The sequence below is a fragment of the Protopterus annectens genome, chromosome 17.part0, assembly GCF_019279795.1.
Source record: "Protopterus annectens isolate FY-2018-M chromosome 17.part0, PAN1.0, whole genome shotgun sequence".
NCBI classification, from domain to species: Eukaryota; Metazoa; Chordata; order Ceratodontiformes; family Protopteridae; genus Protopterus; species Protopterus annectens.
In genome coordinates, this window is record NC_056751.1 from 624,382,899 (window position 1) to 624,403,423 (window position 20,525).

At 36.6% G+C, this 20,525-nt stretch overlaps 1 protein-coding gene across 1 annotated transcript in view; it reads left to right on the top strand.

Annotated features, from left to right (window-relative positions):
• Window positions 1–20,525, top strand: part of EPS8L2 (EPS8 like 2) — a 1,747,011-nt gene that overhangs the window by 1,252,112 nt on the left and 474,374 nt on the right. The window contains exon 8 of the mRNA XM_044059131.1: window positions 1,714–1,862. Coding sequence (XP_043915066.1) covers window positions 1,714–1,862 — 149 coding nt within the window. The remainder of the gene's footprint in view (window positions 1–1,713; window positions 1,863–20,525) is intronic.

Here is a 20,525-nt window from a genome sequence, read left to right on the forward strand (position 1 = left end):
GAGGAGTGAGAAAGTGTTTTACTTTATAGAGAGAGCCAAGCTTTTTATTTACGGTTTTGATGGTAAGATTGAAATGGGTGTCAAATTTAAGGGAGTTATCAATGGTAACACCTAATAGCTTTGTGTGAGCTTCTGGTGATATAGTGATTCCATTGGAGGATGTAATAGAGAAGGTGGGGGGAAGAGTCTTGTTAGTGGGTGAGAAAGTAAGTAGTTTTGTTTTGTTGGGGTTGAGAACTAGTTGTCGACTTGAGAACCATTTTTCTATTAGGTTGAAGGTATCTTGGGTTAAGTAATATTTCTTATGCAGATTGCCTCAAGGCCCTATCTCTGTATTCTGTCTCCTACAGGGTTTTGAGGGGAGATCTATGCCTGGCATACAGGGCATTGTCAAACCTCACCCTGATGGACCTCCTGCATATCCACAAAACAAACAGTACCAGAATTGCCCGTTCTAAAGACTTAAACCTTGCCTGTGATATACATTGGACCTGCTGGAGAGATAGGTATGTATCCCAGAGACTACCTCTTCTATGGAGCAGGCTTCCCATCCACATGAAGCAGAGTTCCTCCCTAACCCAATTCAAGTGCAACTTAGACAATTGGATGGGAAACCAGAAATTCATCCCTGGTTTAGCAACTATGTCTCTAATCCAAACAGGTAACCTGTAAATGATTCATCTCCCAGGCCCATGCTTAGACTTATCAAGGGTATCAAAACTTGTCAGAGATTTGGGATGCATGGCTAGGCTTAAAAAGGCCCTTGTGGTCTTTAGCATAGTAAACACCTATGAACCTATAAACATATATTGTATGTAGCCAGCAGCACAGTGTGACAGTGGGACCCTCCTGTTAACACCTACCAGGAAGCATACAGAAATGAAGTCCTCCACTTATATGTCCTAGTCATCCTGGTTGACTAGGGTCATTATCAATATCTGGCAAATGAGATATAGCATAAGAGAGTGCAGACACTGTACTGTACACTCTGCACAATATTGAATGATGGTATGTGATGATTAAAAACTATTACTCACGAAATTGTATAAAAATTATGTATTTCCACCCTGTGTATTCTTACTTGTGTGTGTGTGTGTGTGTGTGTGTGTGTGTGTGTGTGTGTGTGTGTGTGTGTGTGTGTGCGTGTATGCATATATGTGTGTATAGCTAGATATACAGTCACACAATCCATGTATGTGTAAAGTACATGCCTTTTGCCAGCAGTATATGGATTAAGTATGACCATGTTTCTTTTGTTTCAAGAACTAGTGCATTTGACATGGGGACCAAAATCATTTTTAAGCTTTCATGTTGAAGTCTACAAAATATGCTGTTATTTTGTGTTATGTAAAATATGATAACCAGTATTCATATTGTGATGCAACAGTGCACTGGTGTGGATTAAAAGCAATAACAAAGTCTCCAGGAAAAGAAATGCTGACATATTTCAGAGGCTGCTTTCCTTAACAATGAACATACTTATTTACTTGTTGTACTCATATTCATTAGTAAGTAATGTATTTGAAATTGCTCACTACCCCTTTCAATGCAGACATAGATTACTGTCAAAATACGAACTGTGAGACATTTTAATTTTATTATGCAGTGTATATTAAGTGTAATGAAACTGACTTATTTTACCTTAAAACCCAAAATCTGCAATCATTATATGTATGACTAACTTTCTACCTTTCTGGTTTATTTTTTCATCAGAATTAACCAGGAGAAACTTAAAAAACATAGAGAGACCATTATACCTGCATCTCCTCAAAATTCTTCACCCAGGCACTCCAACTCTGGCAAAGTGTCCCAAATAGATGCACGGAGTCGCACAAGTAGCAATTCAGGACGCTCTGATACAGGTATGCTGTGATGAAAACAAAGGACTGTAGGGTGTTACAATTAGTTAATATATCAATTTCCCTTTCAAACTTCATACATTGTTTTTGTGTGTGTTTGTGTGTGTGTTCTGTGTTCTAAATTCCAGAAGTGTAGATTTATTACTAGTGTTATTTAATCACTACTGTGACTTGGAATCCTGGGCATAATACTGAACATGATTTCAGCAAAAGTCCATTCAGTGAAACTGATATGTGGACTTTCCTAAAAAATAATGCTCAACAACTGCAATATTATATTTTGAATTATAGTTTGATTAAAAAAAAAGAAGGACTGTATCTGTATATGTTGGGAATAAGCCTCCTGCACTCCTCATCTGTTTCAGCAGTAACTCCCATACTCTTGCTACACTAAATCATTTAACCCTAAATTCAAGGCACAACCTCAGGAACAAGAACGTAGTCTTGTTCTAGAGGTTCTGTGACCTTTTAAACAAGCGGGCGCAAAACTATTCAGAGTGACTTCCAAGATGTCCTGCACAATGATCATCAGCTTAATTTCAGCTCTGCCTGTGTGGAAAAAAAGATTAAGATATAAGAGTCAGTGATTGTGTCATCTTGAGAAAATTCAGTTACTGGCTAGTAAGTACACCACTTGGATGCCAGCAAAGAAAAAAAAATTAGAGAACCTGAAAGAAAGTCAGCCAGAAAAGGTGAACAGAAAACACTGGCTGGAAAGAATCCAACAGCTGCTCATCAAAAAGCATGTTATGCTTCAGTTTTGGTACAAGAGATGGATTCCAGTAATTTAGAGAAAAAAATAAATAAATCAAATTTACTCAGAGGTAATTAAAGTAAATGAAACACTGAAGGAGTATATCAACTCAAATAAAAGGCTGGAAAAAGTATAAGAAGCTTTAACTAGCTATTCTGATGAGCTGATAAAACGGCAAAAATCAGAGTCTGAAATGAGGAAAAGGCTGACTGAGTACGAGACTGCTCAATAAAAGCTGTTTCAAAAAATGGTAGCGCTAGAAGACAGAGCACACAGAGAAATCCTGAGATCTTCTGTTGTATTACAGATACTCTCTAAACTCTAGCCATCCTAGGGGCCCTTGTCAGCCATAAATTCACACAGACTGCAGAGAGGACAATTGAGATCTTATCTAAATTATCCTGCCTTGGTTTGTGATTTATTGAGCCTTACTGTTGAAAAGAGGTGCGACAGCGAGAAATGGTGAGTAGAAGCTACTGTGCGCATTTGTGATGTAAAGGAATTCCAGCTTTTGTGTGACTTTCAGAAATTGTACAGTCTGAGCAAGAACTTTTCTGCACTTAATTTAGTATTTAGTTGTATATTGTTTGCGTGATTTTTGTCATAGAAGCTGATTTACATTGTCTTTGAATTCTGTGGTAACCGATTTTGATTATTTTTTCTTCTGGACTCTTTTGTTCATTTGCAACTGAATATGAATTCCTTAAATAAGTATGCTGTTAATGATTTGCTAAAGAACAAATGTCTTGAACAGTATAATAAATGTTGTTTATATTTAAAGGTAATACCTGATAACACTGATATCTGTGTTCCTCATGTCATCAGCTGGATGATTTTCTTACCATTCTTAGTAGTAAATCTAGACTAACTGAAGACGATAACACTTGTGCAATTGGCACAGCTTGGAGAACTGTTGATAAATATATTAATGACAGCACTGGTGAGATTAATAATATTAGGCAAAGAGCAAATAGAATATGTTTAGGAAACGATGTGCTTGTTGTCTGTAAAGATCACTCAAGCCCTGTGAAACATTGCAATGTCCCTGACAACTTTGAAGTTATGGATACAAGCATTCATCAGTTTAAGGCTTCAGAGCATTTAGAAGGAAATAAAAAAGAAAGAAAGGAAGAACACAGCAAATAAAAAGGAAGAAAAAGAAACTGCTAAATGTCTGCAATGTAAAGAGAATACGTAATAAATATGACACTGCTTTGTTATGCAACACAGATTACAGGGAATGATAAAATTTTCAATCATAAAACCATCAGTCTGCAGAAAAAGGCAACTTTTTTGTTTCAGAACAGAAGGTTGACAAAAGAGGTAAGGGCAGATGAAAAGGAGGAAATCAAAACTGAAAGTGGAAGGATTAAAGAACATTTTTGTAAGAAAAAAGATGAGAAAGACAGATGTTGACAGCATGGCTCAAGCTGTGGATGTTCATCGTGTTTCACTGTTGCAGTCATGACTGTAGGGTTCTCCCCTGCCGGCAGGCAGCCCTCGGTCGGCTAGAATCCCAAAGTCTGGGTCCGGCGTCGGCTGTTCAACCCTGCTCCCTGACGTCAGACCGCCAGGAGTATAAAGCTGACAGCCGACGCCATCTTCTCCAGTCTTTCTTGCTGTGCGGTGATAGCAGTTCGCAAGTGCCGGTCGGTTGACTCCTGACGAATATTTATACGTACTTCGGTCCGAAGACTTTCTTCTCCACTCAAAGCTAAGTACCCCGTTGGGGAAACTTTTTTCTTGCTCCACTCCGATGTCAGAAAAAGTTAATAATTGTATTTCATGTGGGAAGCAAATACCTCATAAGGATTTTCATTCTTACTGTATTCCTTGCTTGGGCCCTGACCACGACGTAGCTAGTTGTCGGTTTTGTGCTAGATTCAATCAACGTACAATTAAGCAAAGGTACGATTTTGCTTTTCATTACTTCGGTAGATGCTTTAACTACAAAATGTCGTCGGATATGCTTCCATCTACTGGAGTTCACAAGCATTGCAAGGATAAAGACAGGCCTCCGAGGTCCAAATCTGATGATAGCGCACATGTAGAGCCAGCTTCAGGTTCGGCCGTCGTCAGTGAGGCGCTTTTGCAGCCCCTGTCATCGGCCATTTCAGAACCGACGGCCGAAACGGACTCTCATGAGGAGCCAACCAGGCCTTTAAATATCTCTGTTGCAGGACCTTCGGACATCACTCCTTCGGATGGGTCCGGAGCCGCTGTGCAGGTACCGGCTTCCGAAGGGGTTTTCAGGCCTACTCAGCTTCAAGTAAAGGCAAAGCCAAAGACAAAGGCAAAGACTCCTTCTAAATCAACACAGGCCTCTTCTGAACTGGCGCCCAAGTCCAAAAAAGAAAACAGGTTTTCTTCAAAGGGGATTGGGGGGGGGGGAAGGGATTTTTTTTACCCCCCTTAACTATGGGAAAATTTTTAAGGGGGGGTTTCTTCATTTTCCCTTTTTCCAGGGAAAACCCACTACTTAAATAACTGGCTTTGCCCACGCTACTCCCCTGGTTAATTCTTACCATTACAATTGTTCTAGTAATCTAAGTTAGCATCTACAGCTTAAATTTTCCCTGGAAAATTCTGATAAACATCTCCCCTGCATAGTTAAACATTAGGTACACATTACTAAAAAAAAATGTTTTTCTCTTTTGCTGTCATGATGCCTAATATTATTGAACTATGTTCTTTAATAATTATCTCCTTTATAACTTGTAAAGTTGTACATTACTGTATGTAAAGTTGTACATTGCTATATGTTTATTACATAAATAGAGCTGTTTATGTTTGTAAAATTTCTTGTATGTAATGTTCTTGGAGATTTTCTCCCCGGGCCTCTGCTGAAAATGGATCTGTGTCCAGTTGGACTTTCCCGGTAAACAAATTTAAAATAAAAATAAAATAAATAAAAAAATAGCCTTTGATCATCGCGTGTCTACAGTGGTGAGGAAATCATTCTATGTTATGCAACTTATAAACAAAGGTATGGCATCTAAGTCCAAGGAAGTCATTGTTCCACTGTATTTGAAATTCATCAGACTTGTCATTGAGTACAAGGCACCCTTTGGGATGCACCTAACCAGGCATATCCAACAAGTGAAACGTAGACAGAGGTTCCTCGCTAAAAGAATATAGGGCATGAGTAATATTTCTTATGCAGATTGCCTCAAGGCCCTATCCCTGTATTCTGTCTCCTACAGGGTTTTGAGGGGAGATCTATGCCTGGCATACAGGGCATTGTCAAACCTCACCCTGATGGACCTCCTGCATATCCACAAAACAAACAGTACCAGAATTACCCGCTCTAAAGACTTAAACCTTGCCTGTGATATACATTGGACCTGCTGGAGAGATAGGTATGTATCCCAGAGACTACCTCTTCTATGGAGCAGGCTTCCCATCCACATGAAGCAGAGTTCCTCCCTAACCCAATTCAAGTGCAACTTAGACAATTGGATGGGAAACCAGAAATTCATCCCTGGTTTGGCAACTATGTCTCTAATCCAAACAGGTAACCTGTAAATGATTCATCTCCCAGGCCCATGCTTACACTTATCAAGGGTATCAGAACTTGTCAGAGATTTGGGATGCATGGCTAGGCTTAAAAAGGCCCTTGTGGTCTTTAGCATAGTAAACACCTATGAACCTATAAACATATATTGTATGTAGCCAGCAGCACAGTGTGACAGTGGGACCCTCCTGTTAACACCTACCAGGAAGCATACAGAAATGAAGTCCTCCACTTATATGTCCTAGTCATCCTGGTTGACTAGGGTCATTATCAATATCTGGCAAATGAGATATAGCATAAGAGAGTGCAGACACTGTACTGTACACTCTGCACAATATTGAATGATGGTATGTGATGATAAAAAACTATTACTCAGGAAATTGTATAAAAATTATGTATTTCCACCCTGTGTATTCTTACTTATGTGTGTGTGTGTGTGTGTGTGTGTGTGTGTGTGTGTGTGTGTGTGTGTGTGTGTGTGTGTGTGTGTGTGTGTGCGTGTGTGCGTGTGTGTGTGTGTGTGTGTGTGTGTGTGTGTGTGTGTGTGTGTGTGTGTGTGTGTGTGTGTGTGTGTGTGTGTGTGCGTATGCATATATGTGTGTATAGCTAGATATACAGTCACACAATCCATGTATGTGTAAAGTACATGCCTTTTGCCAGCAGTATATGGATTAAGTATGACCATGTTTCTTTTGTTTCAAGAACTAGTGCATTTGACATGGGGACCAAAATCATTTTTAAGCTTTCATGTTGAAGTCTACAAAATATGCTGTTATTTTGTATTATGTAAAATATGATAACCAGTATTCATATTGTGATGCAACAGTGCACTGGTGTGGATTAAAAGCAATAACAAAGTCTTCAGGAAAAGAAATGCTGACATATTTCAGAGGCTGCTTTCCTTAACAACGAACATACTTATTTACTTGTTGTACTCATATTCATTAGTAAGTAATGTATTTGAAATTGCTCACTACCCCTTTCAATGCAGACATAGATTACTGTCAAAATACGAACTGTGAGACATTTTAATTTTATTATGCAGTGTATATTAAGTGTAATGAAACTGACTTATTTTACCTTGAAACCCAAAATCTGCAATCATTATATGTATGACTAACCTTCTACCTTTCTGGTTTATTTTTTCATCAGAATTAACCAGGAGAAACTTAAAAAACATAGAGAGACCATTATACCTGCATCTCCTCAAAATTCTTCACCCAGGCACTCCAACTCTGGCAAAGTGTCCCAAATAGATGCACGGAGTCGCACAAGTAGCAATTCAGGACGCTCTGATACAGGTATGCTGTGATGAAAACAAAGGACTGTAGGGTGTTACAATTAGTTAATATATCAATTTCCCTTTCAAACTTTCAGACATTGTTTTTGTGTATGTTTGTGTGTGTGTTCTGTGTTCTAAATTCCAGAAGTGTAGATTTATTACTAGTGTTATTTAATCACTACTGTGACTTGGAATCCTGGGCATAATACTGAACATGATTTTCGCAAAAGTCCATTCAGTGAAACTGATATGTGGACTTTCCTAAAAAATAATGCTCAACAACTGCAACATTATATTTTGAATTATAGTTTGATTAAAAAAAAAGAAGGACTGTATCTGTATATGTTGGGAATAAGCCTCCTGCACTCCTCATCTGTTTCAGCAGTAACTCCCATACTCTTGCTACAATAAATCATTTAACCCTAAATTCAAGGCACAACCTCAGGAACAAGAACGTAGTCTTGTTCTAGAGGTTCTGTGACCTTTTAAACAAGCGGGCGCAAAAATATTCAGAGTGACTTCCAAGATGTCCTGCACAATGATCATCAGCTTAATTTCAGCTCTGCCTGTGTGGAAAAAAAATTAAGATATAAGAGTCAGTGATTGTGTCAGCTTGAGAAAATTCAGTTACTGGCTAGTAATTACACCATTTGGATGCCAGCAAAGAAAAAAAAATTAGAGAACCTGAAAGAAAGTCAGCTAGAAAAGGTGAACAGAAAACACTGGCTGGAAAGAATCCTACAGCTGCTCATCAAAAAGCATGTTATGCTTCAGTTTTGGTACAAGAGATGGATTCCAGTAATTTAGAGAAAAAAATAAATAAATCAAATTTACTCAGAGGTAATTAAAGTAAATGAAACACTGAAGGAGTATATCAACTCAAATAAAAGGGTGGAAAAAGTATAAGAAGCTTTAACTAGCTATTCTGATGAGCTGATAAAACGGCAAAAATCAGAGTCTGAAATGAGGAAAAGGCTGACTGAGTACGAGACTGCTCAATAAAATCTGTTTCAAAAAATGGTAGCGCTAGAAGACAGAGCACTCAGAGAAATCCTGAGATCTTCTGTTGTATTACAGATACTCTCTAAACTCTAGCCATCCTAGGGGCCCTTGTCAGCCATAAATTCACACAGACTGCAGAGAGGACAATCGAGATCTTGTCTAAACTATCCTGCCTTGGTTTGTGATTTATTGAGCCTTACTGTTGAAAAGAGGTGCGACAGCGAGCGATGGTGAGTAGAAGCTACTGTGTGCATTTGTGATGTAAAGGAATTCCAGCTTTTGTGTGACTTTCAGAAATTGTACAGTCTGAGCAAGAACTTTTCTGCACTTAATTTAGTATTTAGTTGCATATTGTTTGCGTGATTTTTGTCATAGAAGCTGATTTACATTGTCTTTGAATTCTGTGGTAACCGATTTTGATTATTTTTTCTTCTGGACTCTTTTGTTCGTTTGCAACTGAATATGAATTCCTTAAATAAGTATGCTGTTAATGATTTGCTAAAGAACAAATGTCTTGAACAGTATAATAAATGTTTATATTTAAAGGTAATACCTGATAACACTGATATCGATGTTCCTCATGTCATCAGCTGGATGATTTGCTTACCATTCTTAGTAGTAAATCTAGACTAACTGAAGACGATAACACTTGTGCAATTGGCACAGCTCGGAGAACTGTTGATAAATATATTAATGACAGGACTGGTGAGATTAATAATATTAGGCAAAGAGCAAATAGAATACGTTTAGGAAACGATGTGCTTGTTGTCTGTAAAGATCACTCAAGCCCTGTGAAACATTGCAATGTCCCTGACAACTTTGAAGTTATGGATACAAGCATTCATCAGTTTAAGGCTTCAGAGCATTTAGAAGGAAATAAAAAAGAAAGAAAGGAAGAACACAGCAAATAAAAAGGAAGAAAAAGAAACAGCTGAATGTCTGCAATGTAAAGAGAATACGTAATAAATATGACACGGCTTTGTTATGCAACACAGATTACAGGGAATGATAACATTTTCAATCATAAAACCATCAGTCTACAGAAAAAGGCAACTTTTTTGTTTCAGAACAGAAGGTTGACAAAAGAGGTAAGGGCAGATGAAAAGGAGGAAATCAAAACTGAAAGTGGAAGGATTAAAGAACATTTTTGTAAGATAAAAGATGAGAAAGACAGCATGGCTGAAGCTGTGGATGTAGAAAGGCGGATGAGAATTGTATAATTGGAAATGGAATATAATGAAAACAGTGGGATTAATAGGACTAATCTTTATGAAAATCATTCCTTTATAACAATTAGAAGAACAGATATTACTGAATTAGAAGTTGAATATTCTTCAGATCTGGTCATAAAACATATTCTTATAATTGGAGATTCAGTTTTTAGAGAAGCAGATACTTAACATTTGCAGAGAAGATAATGACCATCACATTGTGTTTGTTATAGTTGCCAGGATTAAAAATGGAGGATGTGAGACAAGCCAAATGCCTTAATGTAAGGAAGTATGGATCTGTTTTTATTCATGTCAGTAGAAATTGATCTCATCTGCAAAGATTCTCTGACTGTTAGTAAATTACAGCTTTTAGATAGAATACATAGTACAGCTGGTAGGATGTATTTTTCACAAGTCACATATAGGAAGAAGAGTCAAGTCATCATGAATGAAAAGATTTTTTGGGTAAAAGCCTGCATGAAAAAGTGTCCCATTTTAAAAAATGGAAATGTGTAGTGCATCAAAGCCTAATTTTGGGTACATGTCTTCAGACAGGCTGGCGTGCATTTGTCAAGATCAGCAAAGAGAATTCTTGCAGCAGATATTTTGCAATATTTGACAAACACAAGTTAGGATTTTTGCTAAGGATGGAGCTGCCAGGTAAGAGGAAAAGAGGAAGGCCTAAGATATGGTTTATCGACGTGGTGAGAGATGACATGCAGGCGGTTGGTGTGACAGAGCAAGATGCAGAGGATAGGAAGAAATGGAAAGAGATGATCCACTGTGGCGACCCCTAATGGGAAAAGCCGAAAGATGATGATGATGAATTGGAAAATGTGCTGTATTCCTATAAGATTGGTGTTATTGTTTGTTTAAGATGGTTAAATAACAATGACTGGAATCCAGTTCTGTCAGAGTATAAATGTTTTTACTGTAGCAGACATTCTAACAAAAAAAAAATCAGTTATAGGTGTTATGATAGGGATTAAAGATAGTTATGAGACCTGAGATTATTACATGTTCGGTGATAACACCAATAGTATAGATTGTGTAACTCTGATAGTAATGGCAACCCTGGAACATATAACAATTGTTGTAGTGTATAGCTCACCAAAGTCAAATGCTGATGACCTAGAGAACTTCATACATTTCATGAGTGAAGCACAGGTGAAAAAAATAATACTGAGTGGGGACTTAGCTGACCAGAAACAGGCTGGCTTAATGTTGATTCAACAGCATTAGTAAAGAAATTATTCACAATGTATGTTCAGGAACAACAATTCCTTCAGATTGTAAAAAAAACTACATGGGAATGGAGTGTACTAGACATTGTTTGTGTTCCTAAATAAGTTATTGTTGCTTCATGTCAAAGTTCAAAAAGTTATTTTTTTGCTAGATAATTTTGCCAAACTGAAATAAAAAGTAATACACAAAATTAATTACAGATAATATGGAAACAAAACAGTCTCTGTGTAAAACTAATTGGAGTGATGCATTCATTGCAAAAACTGCAGAAGGAATGTGGAAAGTTTTGAAAGAAAAAATTTTGAATGCAAAATATAAAAAATAAACGTTTAACATCAGGATTTAGGCATACAATTTCAGGGGGTATATTTCCACAAGAACAAGATACCTGATTAAGGCGAGAGACAAAAATATAAGAAATAAAAACAAGGTCAGTTTACAACTCTGAAAACTGAAATAAACAAGCTAGGCAAGCAAATTAAGCACAGTGTGAGACATGATCCAGAAAATTTTGAAGAAAATTTATATAAAGATATTGACCATAATAAGAAACCATTTTATAGATGCATAAGATGTAGAAGGAATAAAGACATGCAAATTGATAAACTGTATGTAGATTCTAAAATTTATTCTCAGATACAACAGGTTAAGATATATTTACAAAATCTTATGCACAACAGTTTGACTCCACAAAGGGGGTGATAGGTTGTCCTAGTGAAATCTAGGTAACCTCAAATACTGAAATCAAATTAGATTATATTGAAAACTAAACTATGTGAACTGAATCCAAACAAAGCACAGGGAGGAGACTTAGTAATAATGACTTGAAAGCACTTCTACAAGAACTTGCAGTACCATTATAACTATTATTTCCTAGGTCATGCAAATATGGGAAGATTACTGAAGATTGGAGACATGCACTTATTAAACCTGTCTTTAAGGGAAAGTTGAATAGGTCAAACCCAGAGTCATACTGACCCTTAAGTCTACTTTCATGTTGTGGAAAAACAATGGAGAAGATAATATTTGATAAGTTATTGTCAGAACTGGAAAGTTTGGGACTTGATACCATATATCAGCATGCATATGTTGAAAATAGATCTATTACCACCTGCAACATGATGTTTTATAACAATATAATAACAGCTATGAATGAAACATTGTGCTGTGATGCAATTTATATTTTTAACTCCAGTATTTGACAGGGTCATACACAAAACACTGATTAATAAATTAGAACATCTAAGTATTGATGTACTCTTGATTAAATGGATAGCTGCATGGCTTACAGATATGACATGGCAAGTATCATACAGCAATTGGTCAAGTGAAATTCTTGGTTACAGTCAGGGTGTCCTAAAGGCCTCTGTCCTAAGCCCATACTTGTTTAGATTGCATCTTTCAGACCTATCTTTTTCATCTGAGGTGTTCTACAGTCTGTATGTAGATGACTTGAAATTGAGTAAATGGGTTACATGTGTTACAGATAGGACACATCTGCAAAAGAACTTTACTAAATTGACCATTTGGACAGGAGAATAATATGCTGATAAATACATTAAAATCTAAGCATATTAGATTTGGGAGACATAAACTGAAAGGTGAATACTTAATATAGCACATGGTGATTGAAACCGTAGATTCCTTTAAGGACCTGAGTATTTGGGTAGATCCAGCTTTTTAGTTTTTCTAATCATATCAACCAGCTGGTAATGATATTTATAGAACTATAGGTTGTATAAAAAGATGTATAAAGTCTAGTAAATTAGAGATGATGAAGTAATTGTTTGTTAATTATATGAGACCCAAACTTGAGTATATGGAATAACAGTATGGAAATCTTATAAGAAAACAAGCATGAGTAAACTGGAAAGAGCACAGCAAAAATATACCAAGAGCATCCACGGATGTGAAATTTTAAGTGCACAGTGTCTCATATAGATATTTAAGAGAAGATCTTATTCAGGTATATAGGGCATTTAGAGACAACTACCTCTGGGAATGTTTTGGTTTATCAAAAAGTAGTACAGAACCATCAAATGACCTGTGTAGTAGATTTTATAGGAATGAAAAGTGTACTAATTTTTTCTCTGACAGAGCAGCTGATGCATGGAACAGACTACCAAATTACATTAAAGCAAGCATTAATTTAGATATTTTTAAGTAATGCTTGGACATTTATTATGGGAACAGCTGTTTTGGTGTATTGGCAGGCTAGAAGGACATTAATGCCTGTGCTTGAAGTATTTGTATGTATGTATGTATGTACCAGTAGAAATATTTAATCATGACAAAACTGAGGCAGAAAAGAAAAGTGTTAAAAACTGGAGACAACAGAGTGTTTGTGGAAAAGGATTATTCACTGTATACCAGGCAGAAGAGCAGCAAATTTATCCCAACAGTTAGGGAATGTCAACAGGCAGCTGTGAGATTCAAGCTGTAGTATCCAGCTGTCTTCAAATATTGGAAGATCAAATACATTATTTTGTGTGAACAGGCTAAGAAGAAAATAAAAAGTTTATGCAACAAAAAAATGAGCCAGCAAACAGAAAGGGACTCTGCTCACAGGAAGGCTTTGTCAGTGAAACCGTTTCCAGTGTTCCAAAGAAAATGTTTGAGACACAGAAAAAAAAAGCACAGGAGTTGACTAGAAGAGTCAGAAGTACCTTGGACTTGAACCAGAGTATGGTGTTAGGAGATGGATAGGAAGATGGCCAGCAGCACTGAAATTGGTGAATAAATGGGAGACTGTAAAACATCAGTTACATTTGTAAAGTATGGCTTTGCAAAAAAATGTGGCTGAGAACGACTGTACTTTTGTTGATTTTGTTAATCTTATGGGTGGACTGTAAAGCATATATCCTACTTTATATCATCGGTATTTAGAAGGATACCAAAAGGGGGAAAAGTAACTGTAAGTAAAACAATTTTTGTTCTTAGTATTTGTGTAAAACATTCCATGTTATAAACTGCATGTTATATATAGTAAAGCAGTTTTGCATGTTGTATAGTCAGTTATATTTTAAATGTGAGATAGAGTCTTTTCACTGACTATTTTATGTATTGAACATATTGGTAAACAAGTACTTTTTAGTATAGCTTTTCAGTATAACAAGAGAAGGAATAAAGGCTGGGCAAAAGCTAATTTAATGTTAATATGCTGTAATCTTGGGTTGCTGGAGTAGTGGTGGCATGTAAAAGTGCCCTGATTATATTATATATAGAACTTAAGATATTTTCTATTAGTTTTACAAAGGTGAGGGTGGCCACGGTGGTGCAGCAGTTAGCGTTGCTGCCTCACAGCAAGAGGTTCTCTGGTTCGATTCTCGGCTGGGGTGCCTTCTGTATGGAGTCTGCATGTCCTCCCTGTGGTCGCGTGGGTTTCCTCAGCGTGTTCCGGTTTCCTCCCACATCCCAAAGACATGCTGTAGGTGGATCGGACACTCTAAATTGGCCCTAGGCATGAGTGTGTGTGTGTGTGTGTGTGTGTGTGTGTGTGTGTGTGTGTGTGTGTGCCTTCTATGGAAGGTTGGGCACTGGGCTGGCAACTGAACACCGTAAAACTCCACTGCCAATCATGAATGGACAGGTGATCCACTGTGGTGACCCCTAACCGGGAAAAGCCGAAAGAAGAAGAAGTTTTACAAAGGTGAATTTCTAAATTAATGATGTTGGCTTAAGCTATAAACAAATTCTTTTTATATGTAAGTACGGTTGAAAAATGATGAAAGACATGAACAATGTTAAGTTTCTTACATCTGCAAACATACTAGCTTCATTAGCAAATTTTCAGTGGGAGTCAAAATGTCTGCTGTTGAAGGCAGCCATACATTCTCTTGTGAGTGAAATTTATAAAGATTCAATTAACCTTGAGAGTTATAAGCATTTTTTGTTCTAAGAGAAATGTAAAATTTAAAGGTACAATGAGAAGCAGTTCAGTGAAAAATAGTCTGACATTTTGGGAAATGAAGAAGAGAGAGCACTCTGTATAGCAGCATTAGTATGTTAATACATTTAAGTGAATTATATACAATTAGTTTTATTTAAAGATCACAAGAGCACTTTTTCATAGGGCTAAAAGTTAATGTTTTCTGAAAGCATGCAAGCTGTTTTTCACATCTGGGTAGAGAACAGAGAGAAGAAAAGAACAGACAACAACCAATGCAAGTGGGAATACAGGCTTTAGCATGCAGTTTAGTATGTGTAACCTTTAATTTTAGGTTAGGTATTTGTGGACCCAACTGTCAGTTTGGGGCAGTTTTTTGAAGAGGTATATAGTTTGGTGTATTTGTTCTAAGTTAACAGGGGATGGTGGTGTTCTGAAAATTTATTTTGATTTTTGTTTTGGGGGGCTTTCATTAAAACAAAAAGTCTTGAAAAAAATGTGACATAGGGTCAAATGGAGATAAAAAGAAACAACTCTATAAAAGATCAGTCTGACAAACATTAGTGTGCGCATGTGACATGAAAGTTGGAAACACATTGAAAACACTGGCATGTATAATAGGTGGGAACAACATCTTTTTATAATAATGGCTATACTCTCATATTATTTTGGAATGTAAATAGCCTTACAGATGTAGACAAAAAGGAAAGAGTACTGGCGTATATTAAAAAATACAGAATGCAAATGCCAATGCTACAGGTGACACACTGTGAATTTGACAAAGAAAGAATTTCAGGATGGCTTTTCAGCTGAATATCATGTTATACTAATTGTTAGTGGGGCACCAATACTGATAGAAGAGGGAAAAAAGACAATAGTAGTAGATATGTGGTAGTAAGTGGCTATTGGCAAGGAAGGAGGATTATCCTGGCATGTATTTATATTCCACCAAACACTGTTGTTATGGAACTTAAGAAAATGTTGAGAGAATAATCAGCTTTCTGCAGGGAATATTACTTACCGGTGGGAACTGGAACTTTACTTGAAAATGTGATGCTATTTCATGGGGACCTAGAAAGGGAACTATAACACAGGGAAGATTTCTGAAGAAATTTATGAAAATTGTTATATAGAAGATGTGAATTCAGTAGGAAGAACTCAGAATTTACATATTATTGCCCATGATTATCAAGTGTTTATTTCTATACTAGCTAAAAGAATGGCAAAATTGTTGTCAAAATTGATAGATATGGAGCAGTGTGTTTTTTTAACAAGAAACATCTTTATTGAATTATCACTTATGACATAGGCAATTATACATTTATATAAATGAAAACAAACCATATTGACATAATTTTATTTGCAAACATTATACATCACAAACCACACTAATAATTTTAGTTGCAACATTATACATTACTTATTATCTATCCAGTTATTCTCAGTCAAGCATTACATAGCTCATTCAAATATTGTCTTCTTTTAAACTTCATTCCTCCTCCTGTATGAATTGTTCCCACAATTCCCATTTATTTCTATGTATTTGCACTTACCCTTTTCTAGAGATCTCCGTTCCAGTTGTTTTATCTCTGTTACTATATTCACTGCATCTAGTACAGTTGGTTTAGTCTCCAATTACCATTTTCTAGTAATTTTTTTTTTTTTGGCAGCCACCACAATTAGTCAGCAAGGCCTTACTATGTCTAGATAATTCCAATTCTGTATCGTAGCTCAAAAAAAAAAAAAAAAAAAAAAACATTTCCTTTGTTAAACCAATTTGCTTTCTCAGTATCTCTGACAGTATAATCAGCAGAGAATCATTAAACTCTGCCAACTCATTACACATGGAGCAGTGTGGTTATGTGATGTGGAGGCAAACATTTGACAATATTAATAGAACAATGATGATCCACAGAGAAGCAGAATAGGTAAAAACCCTCCATTTTTAGGGGATCTAGATGCAGAGATTTTATAAGTAGGACAATGGAAGCATTTGCATTCTCTGATACATAATAAGATTAATAAGGAGGATATATGAAGGACTGGAGGCCAGAATTAAAGTTGGAAGGTTCCTGTCTGACAAGCTTTGTTTGAACCGAGGTACAAAGCAGAGGAGTCATCTTCCCTTTATTTGTTTCACATGCTAAATGTCCCTTAAGACAGAGGTAGTTTGTAAGAGCCTGGCCCTCAATGTCCTGTTTCAGTAATGGATGTCATTATTTTTTCGGGAAAACTTGCCTAGGCATAGAAAGCCCCCTACCCTTGTATCGTTAGCCTTGTAAAAATCTGTGAATCGCTGAATATTTAAAACTATTTGCAAAGAAAATAAGGGCCTCAGAAATGCAAGGATATAATTGGCATTGTTATCAAGAAAAGTTGGCCATTGCAGATATTATTTTGCACCTGATAAATCCAGAAAAGAACATTTCAGTGCCATGGAACATTTTCAGACAGTTTTAAAGTCTTTTTAGGATATAACATTAATGAAGATAAAACAAAGATTGTAAATTATGTACACACACACAAATTTGTTCAGCAATAGCCATATTTATGGGGACATGATAAGATGACGTATGTAGGAGTACAGGTTAAAAAGACTTCTGTTATGACATCTAAGGATATGTGGGGAGAAACTAAACGAAAGACAATAGAAAAACTGAGAAACTGGCATTTCTTGTTTCTGGATGCGGATACTGATATACAAGCAGTGAAAATGTTTTAGTTTCCTTAATTTTATAAACAGATCAGGCAAAGTTTTACCAGTCAGAGCAGAAGTTGTGGACAATAATAAACAGATGAATGAATTTATCTGGGAGGGGAAGAGGGCAAAGGTAAAGTGGGATAAGATGATCCTTCCAATAGACCAAAGTGGTTTAGGATTAACTGAAGTGAAGACATATTTTAGAGCTACACTGTTAAGGCTCATATACATAACACGAGCAGAGGGTTATACATCAAAATGGAAAGGGATGATGATGAAGCGGGGGGAGTTCAAGAAACAAATAGAAAGTGGGATTTTGGATGCAGATCCTTAAGGAGAAATTATAACAATCATACAGAATGTTATATTCATAAAGTAACATAAAATATTGTAAGAACTATGCCAACACAAGAAAGCAGAAAGGAGGTTTTGCCAGTAGGGATGACTACAACTAGAGGTGCAGAAAATAGGCAAGAGGGTATGGAGTTCACTGGAAAAAAATTAAAAGGAGTCAAGTGAGCAAATAACTAGAGAGGTAAAGGTAATATAGTGGGATGAGGCCAAGAGGAATTTCAACTGCAGGCTAGAGATTGTTTCCTTACCAGGGATTGATATCAGAGTATAGACAGAGAAAAAGGACTGGGGAGGGGGGGTCTTAAGTGAAAGTTCTATTGTGGTAGAGTTTTTAGTTGAATCTAGAACAGCAGCTAATGTGATAAGGAGGATAATTAGTAGGGCGTATAAAATACTGCATAACTATAAGAATTGGATGGGATTAGAAAAGATTGGAAAGAGAAAGACTGGGAAAGCCAGTTATAAGAGAACAATGGGAGGGCATATGTATGGGCCCCAAGTATGCAAGAAAGGATCTTGGAAGTGTTTCCATAGGTATCTTTATACCCCAAGCAGACTTTAAAGAAGTTTTCCTCATGTAGGTAGCAAATGTTGGAGGTGGGAAAGGGTAGAAAGAGGTAACTGGGAGCATATGTTTTGGGAGTGAAATGCGTTGGCAGATTTTAGAAATTCCCTACAGAGTACTCTGTCAGAAATATTGTGTGAACAAATAACTGTAACCAAGGACATGATTCTTTAGATCTGGGCCACAGGATCTGAACTGCCTAGACACAGTATGGCCGTGTTACACCTAATTCTGTTGGCTGCCAAAAAAAAAAGAAAATAAATTACTAGAACATGGAAAACCAAGTCTAAACCAACAATATTTGAAGTATTGAGTTTTATACAATGTATAAGGGAATTGGAAGAGGGATTTTTAGAAAAGGGAAAGAGCAAACTGCAAAGAAATAAATGAAGATTGTGGGAACAGTGCATGCAGAATAATGTTCAAGAGGTGGAGGCATGACGACTGTAAGGGAAGGCAGGAATTCAGCAATGAATGTAATGTTGGACTGATGATAGTTACAAACAAGGAGTAAATATGTGGTGTATAATGTATGCAAATGGAAAAAAATGTTTATATGGTTTGTTTGTTTTTTCTTGTAATATATGTTTGACTATGTCTTAAGGGATCTACTTCTATTTTCTGAGCAGCCACATCATTGAACAACAAAACATTGAGATGAGGTTGCCGAAAAGTTAATTTTACAAACACCCAGATCACCGTAATTTAACGCTGGGAAACTAACCGCTTGGCCCCATGGTGAACTTTGCCCTTTTCTCAACTATAGTACAGTCTCGGAGTTTGTATATTTAGTTAGGGGCTTGTGGGGGGTGAAGCCCCCCACTTGGGTGGGTTAGATTTGCTTCAGTTTCATAGTTTCTCGGCATTCAGTTACAGTGATTTGGGCATTCATAAAATTAACTTTTTGGCAACCTCGTCTCTATGTTTTTCATTCGATGAAGTGGTCATTTGGAAAATATAAATAGATCCATCTTAAGTGATAATTTAATAATGGTATTAAAAATACTCAAAGATCTGTGTGCACATTGTAATCTCTTTCTGCCCTGCCCACAAAGTGGTGTCAGTAGGTCAAAACCTCATGATGAGAATAATAATAATAATAAAAAAAAGAATACGATATCTTTTTTGTATTGTGTCATTTAAATATGTAACTTCTAATATTGTGGTTTGTGTTTCTTGTAAGACATCAGGAACTGCAAAACAAGTGTATAATGTAAAAACAAAGACCTCATTTGTGTGAGAGCAATTACACAGTTGAAGAAGCATTTTAGCTACTGTGTGCAGTCATTACAATAATATCCTGAATAGCTAAGGTAGTGTATTTACAGGCATAGGTGGTCAGCCAGGAGTCTATCCCTTTCCAGATAAACCCTAATGCAATGCCAGTGATAAATGCTTCCTGGGGAGCAGTTGTATCCCTCTGAAGAAGGCCAGGAAATTACATGAACAGAAATCTTAGGTCTCATTAAAAAGCCATTATTGCCCATAAACTGGATGGCTAGTATGGCTGCTGTTGTGAAGGTATTACTTGTATTTGTATTGATCCACAAGATCTGAATAAAGTTATTAAAGTGGGACACAACCACTGCTTACCATTTATCAGTAGTATTGGGAGTGCCAAATTTCCATACTAAATGCAAACCAGGGTCTTTGTCTGATAAAACTAAGTAAACTTAAAATTAATGCGTATTTAGTGCACCATTAGAATGCATGAAATTTCTTGAGCATCAGAGTTTTTTAAAGAGCCGTTGCACAAGTAACTGAAGGATTGGAATTAACTACAAATGTAACGGATGATCTATTATAGTGGGGTAAAACACAAGAACATAAGAGGCTGATACAATTGTCACAGTATTGTTTCAAATGAAATAACAAATATAAAACAGGAGTGACAGGTCTGAAAAACATGGATCATGTTCTATTGTCAGAATGCGTGAAACTTGATGTAGAAAATGACAAGGCCAGAAGAAGAGACAGACATTACAAAAGTTTCTAGTGAATGAGGAAGTTATGTCTGAGATAACTATGCCTGTAAGAAAGCTGTTAAGAACATAATGAAGAATGGCAAATGAGCTAAAAACAGCAAAGGAGTTTCAAATATCAGGAGGGCTTTACATATGCACCTTCTCACAAAATCACTATGAGTATTCTA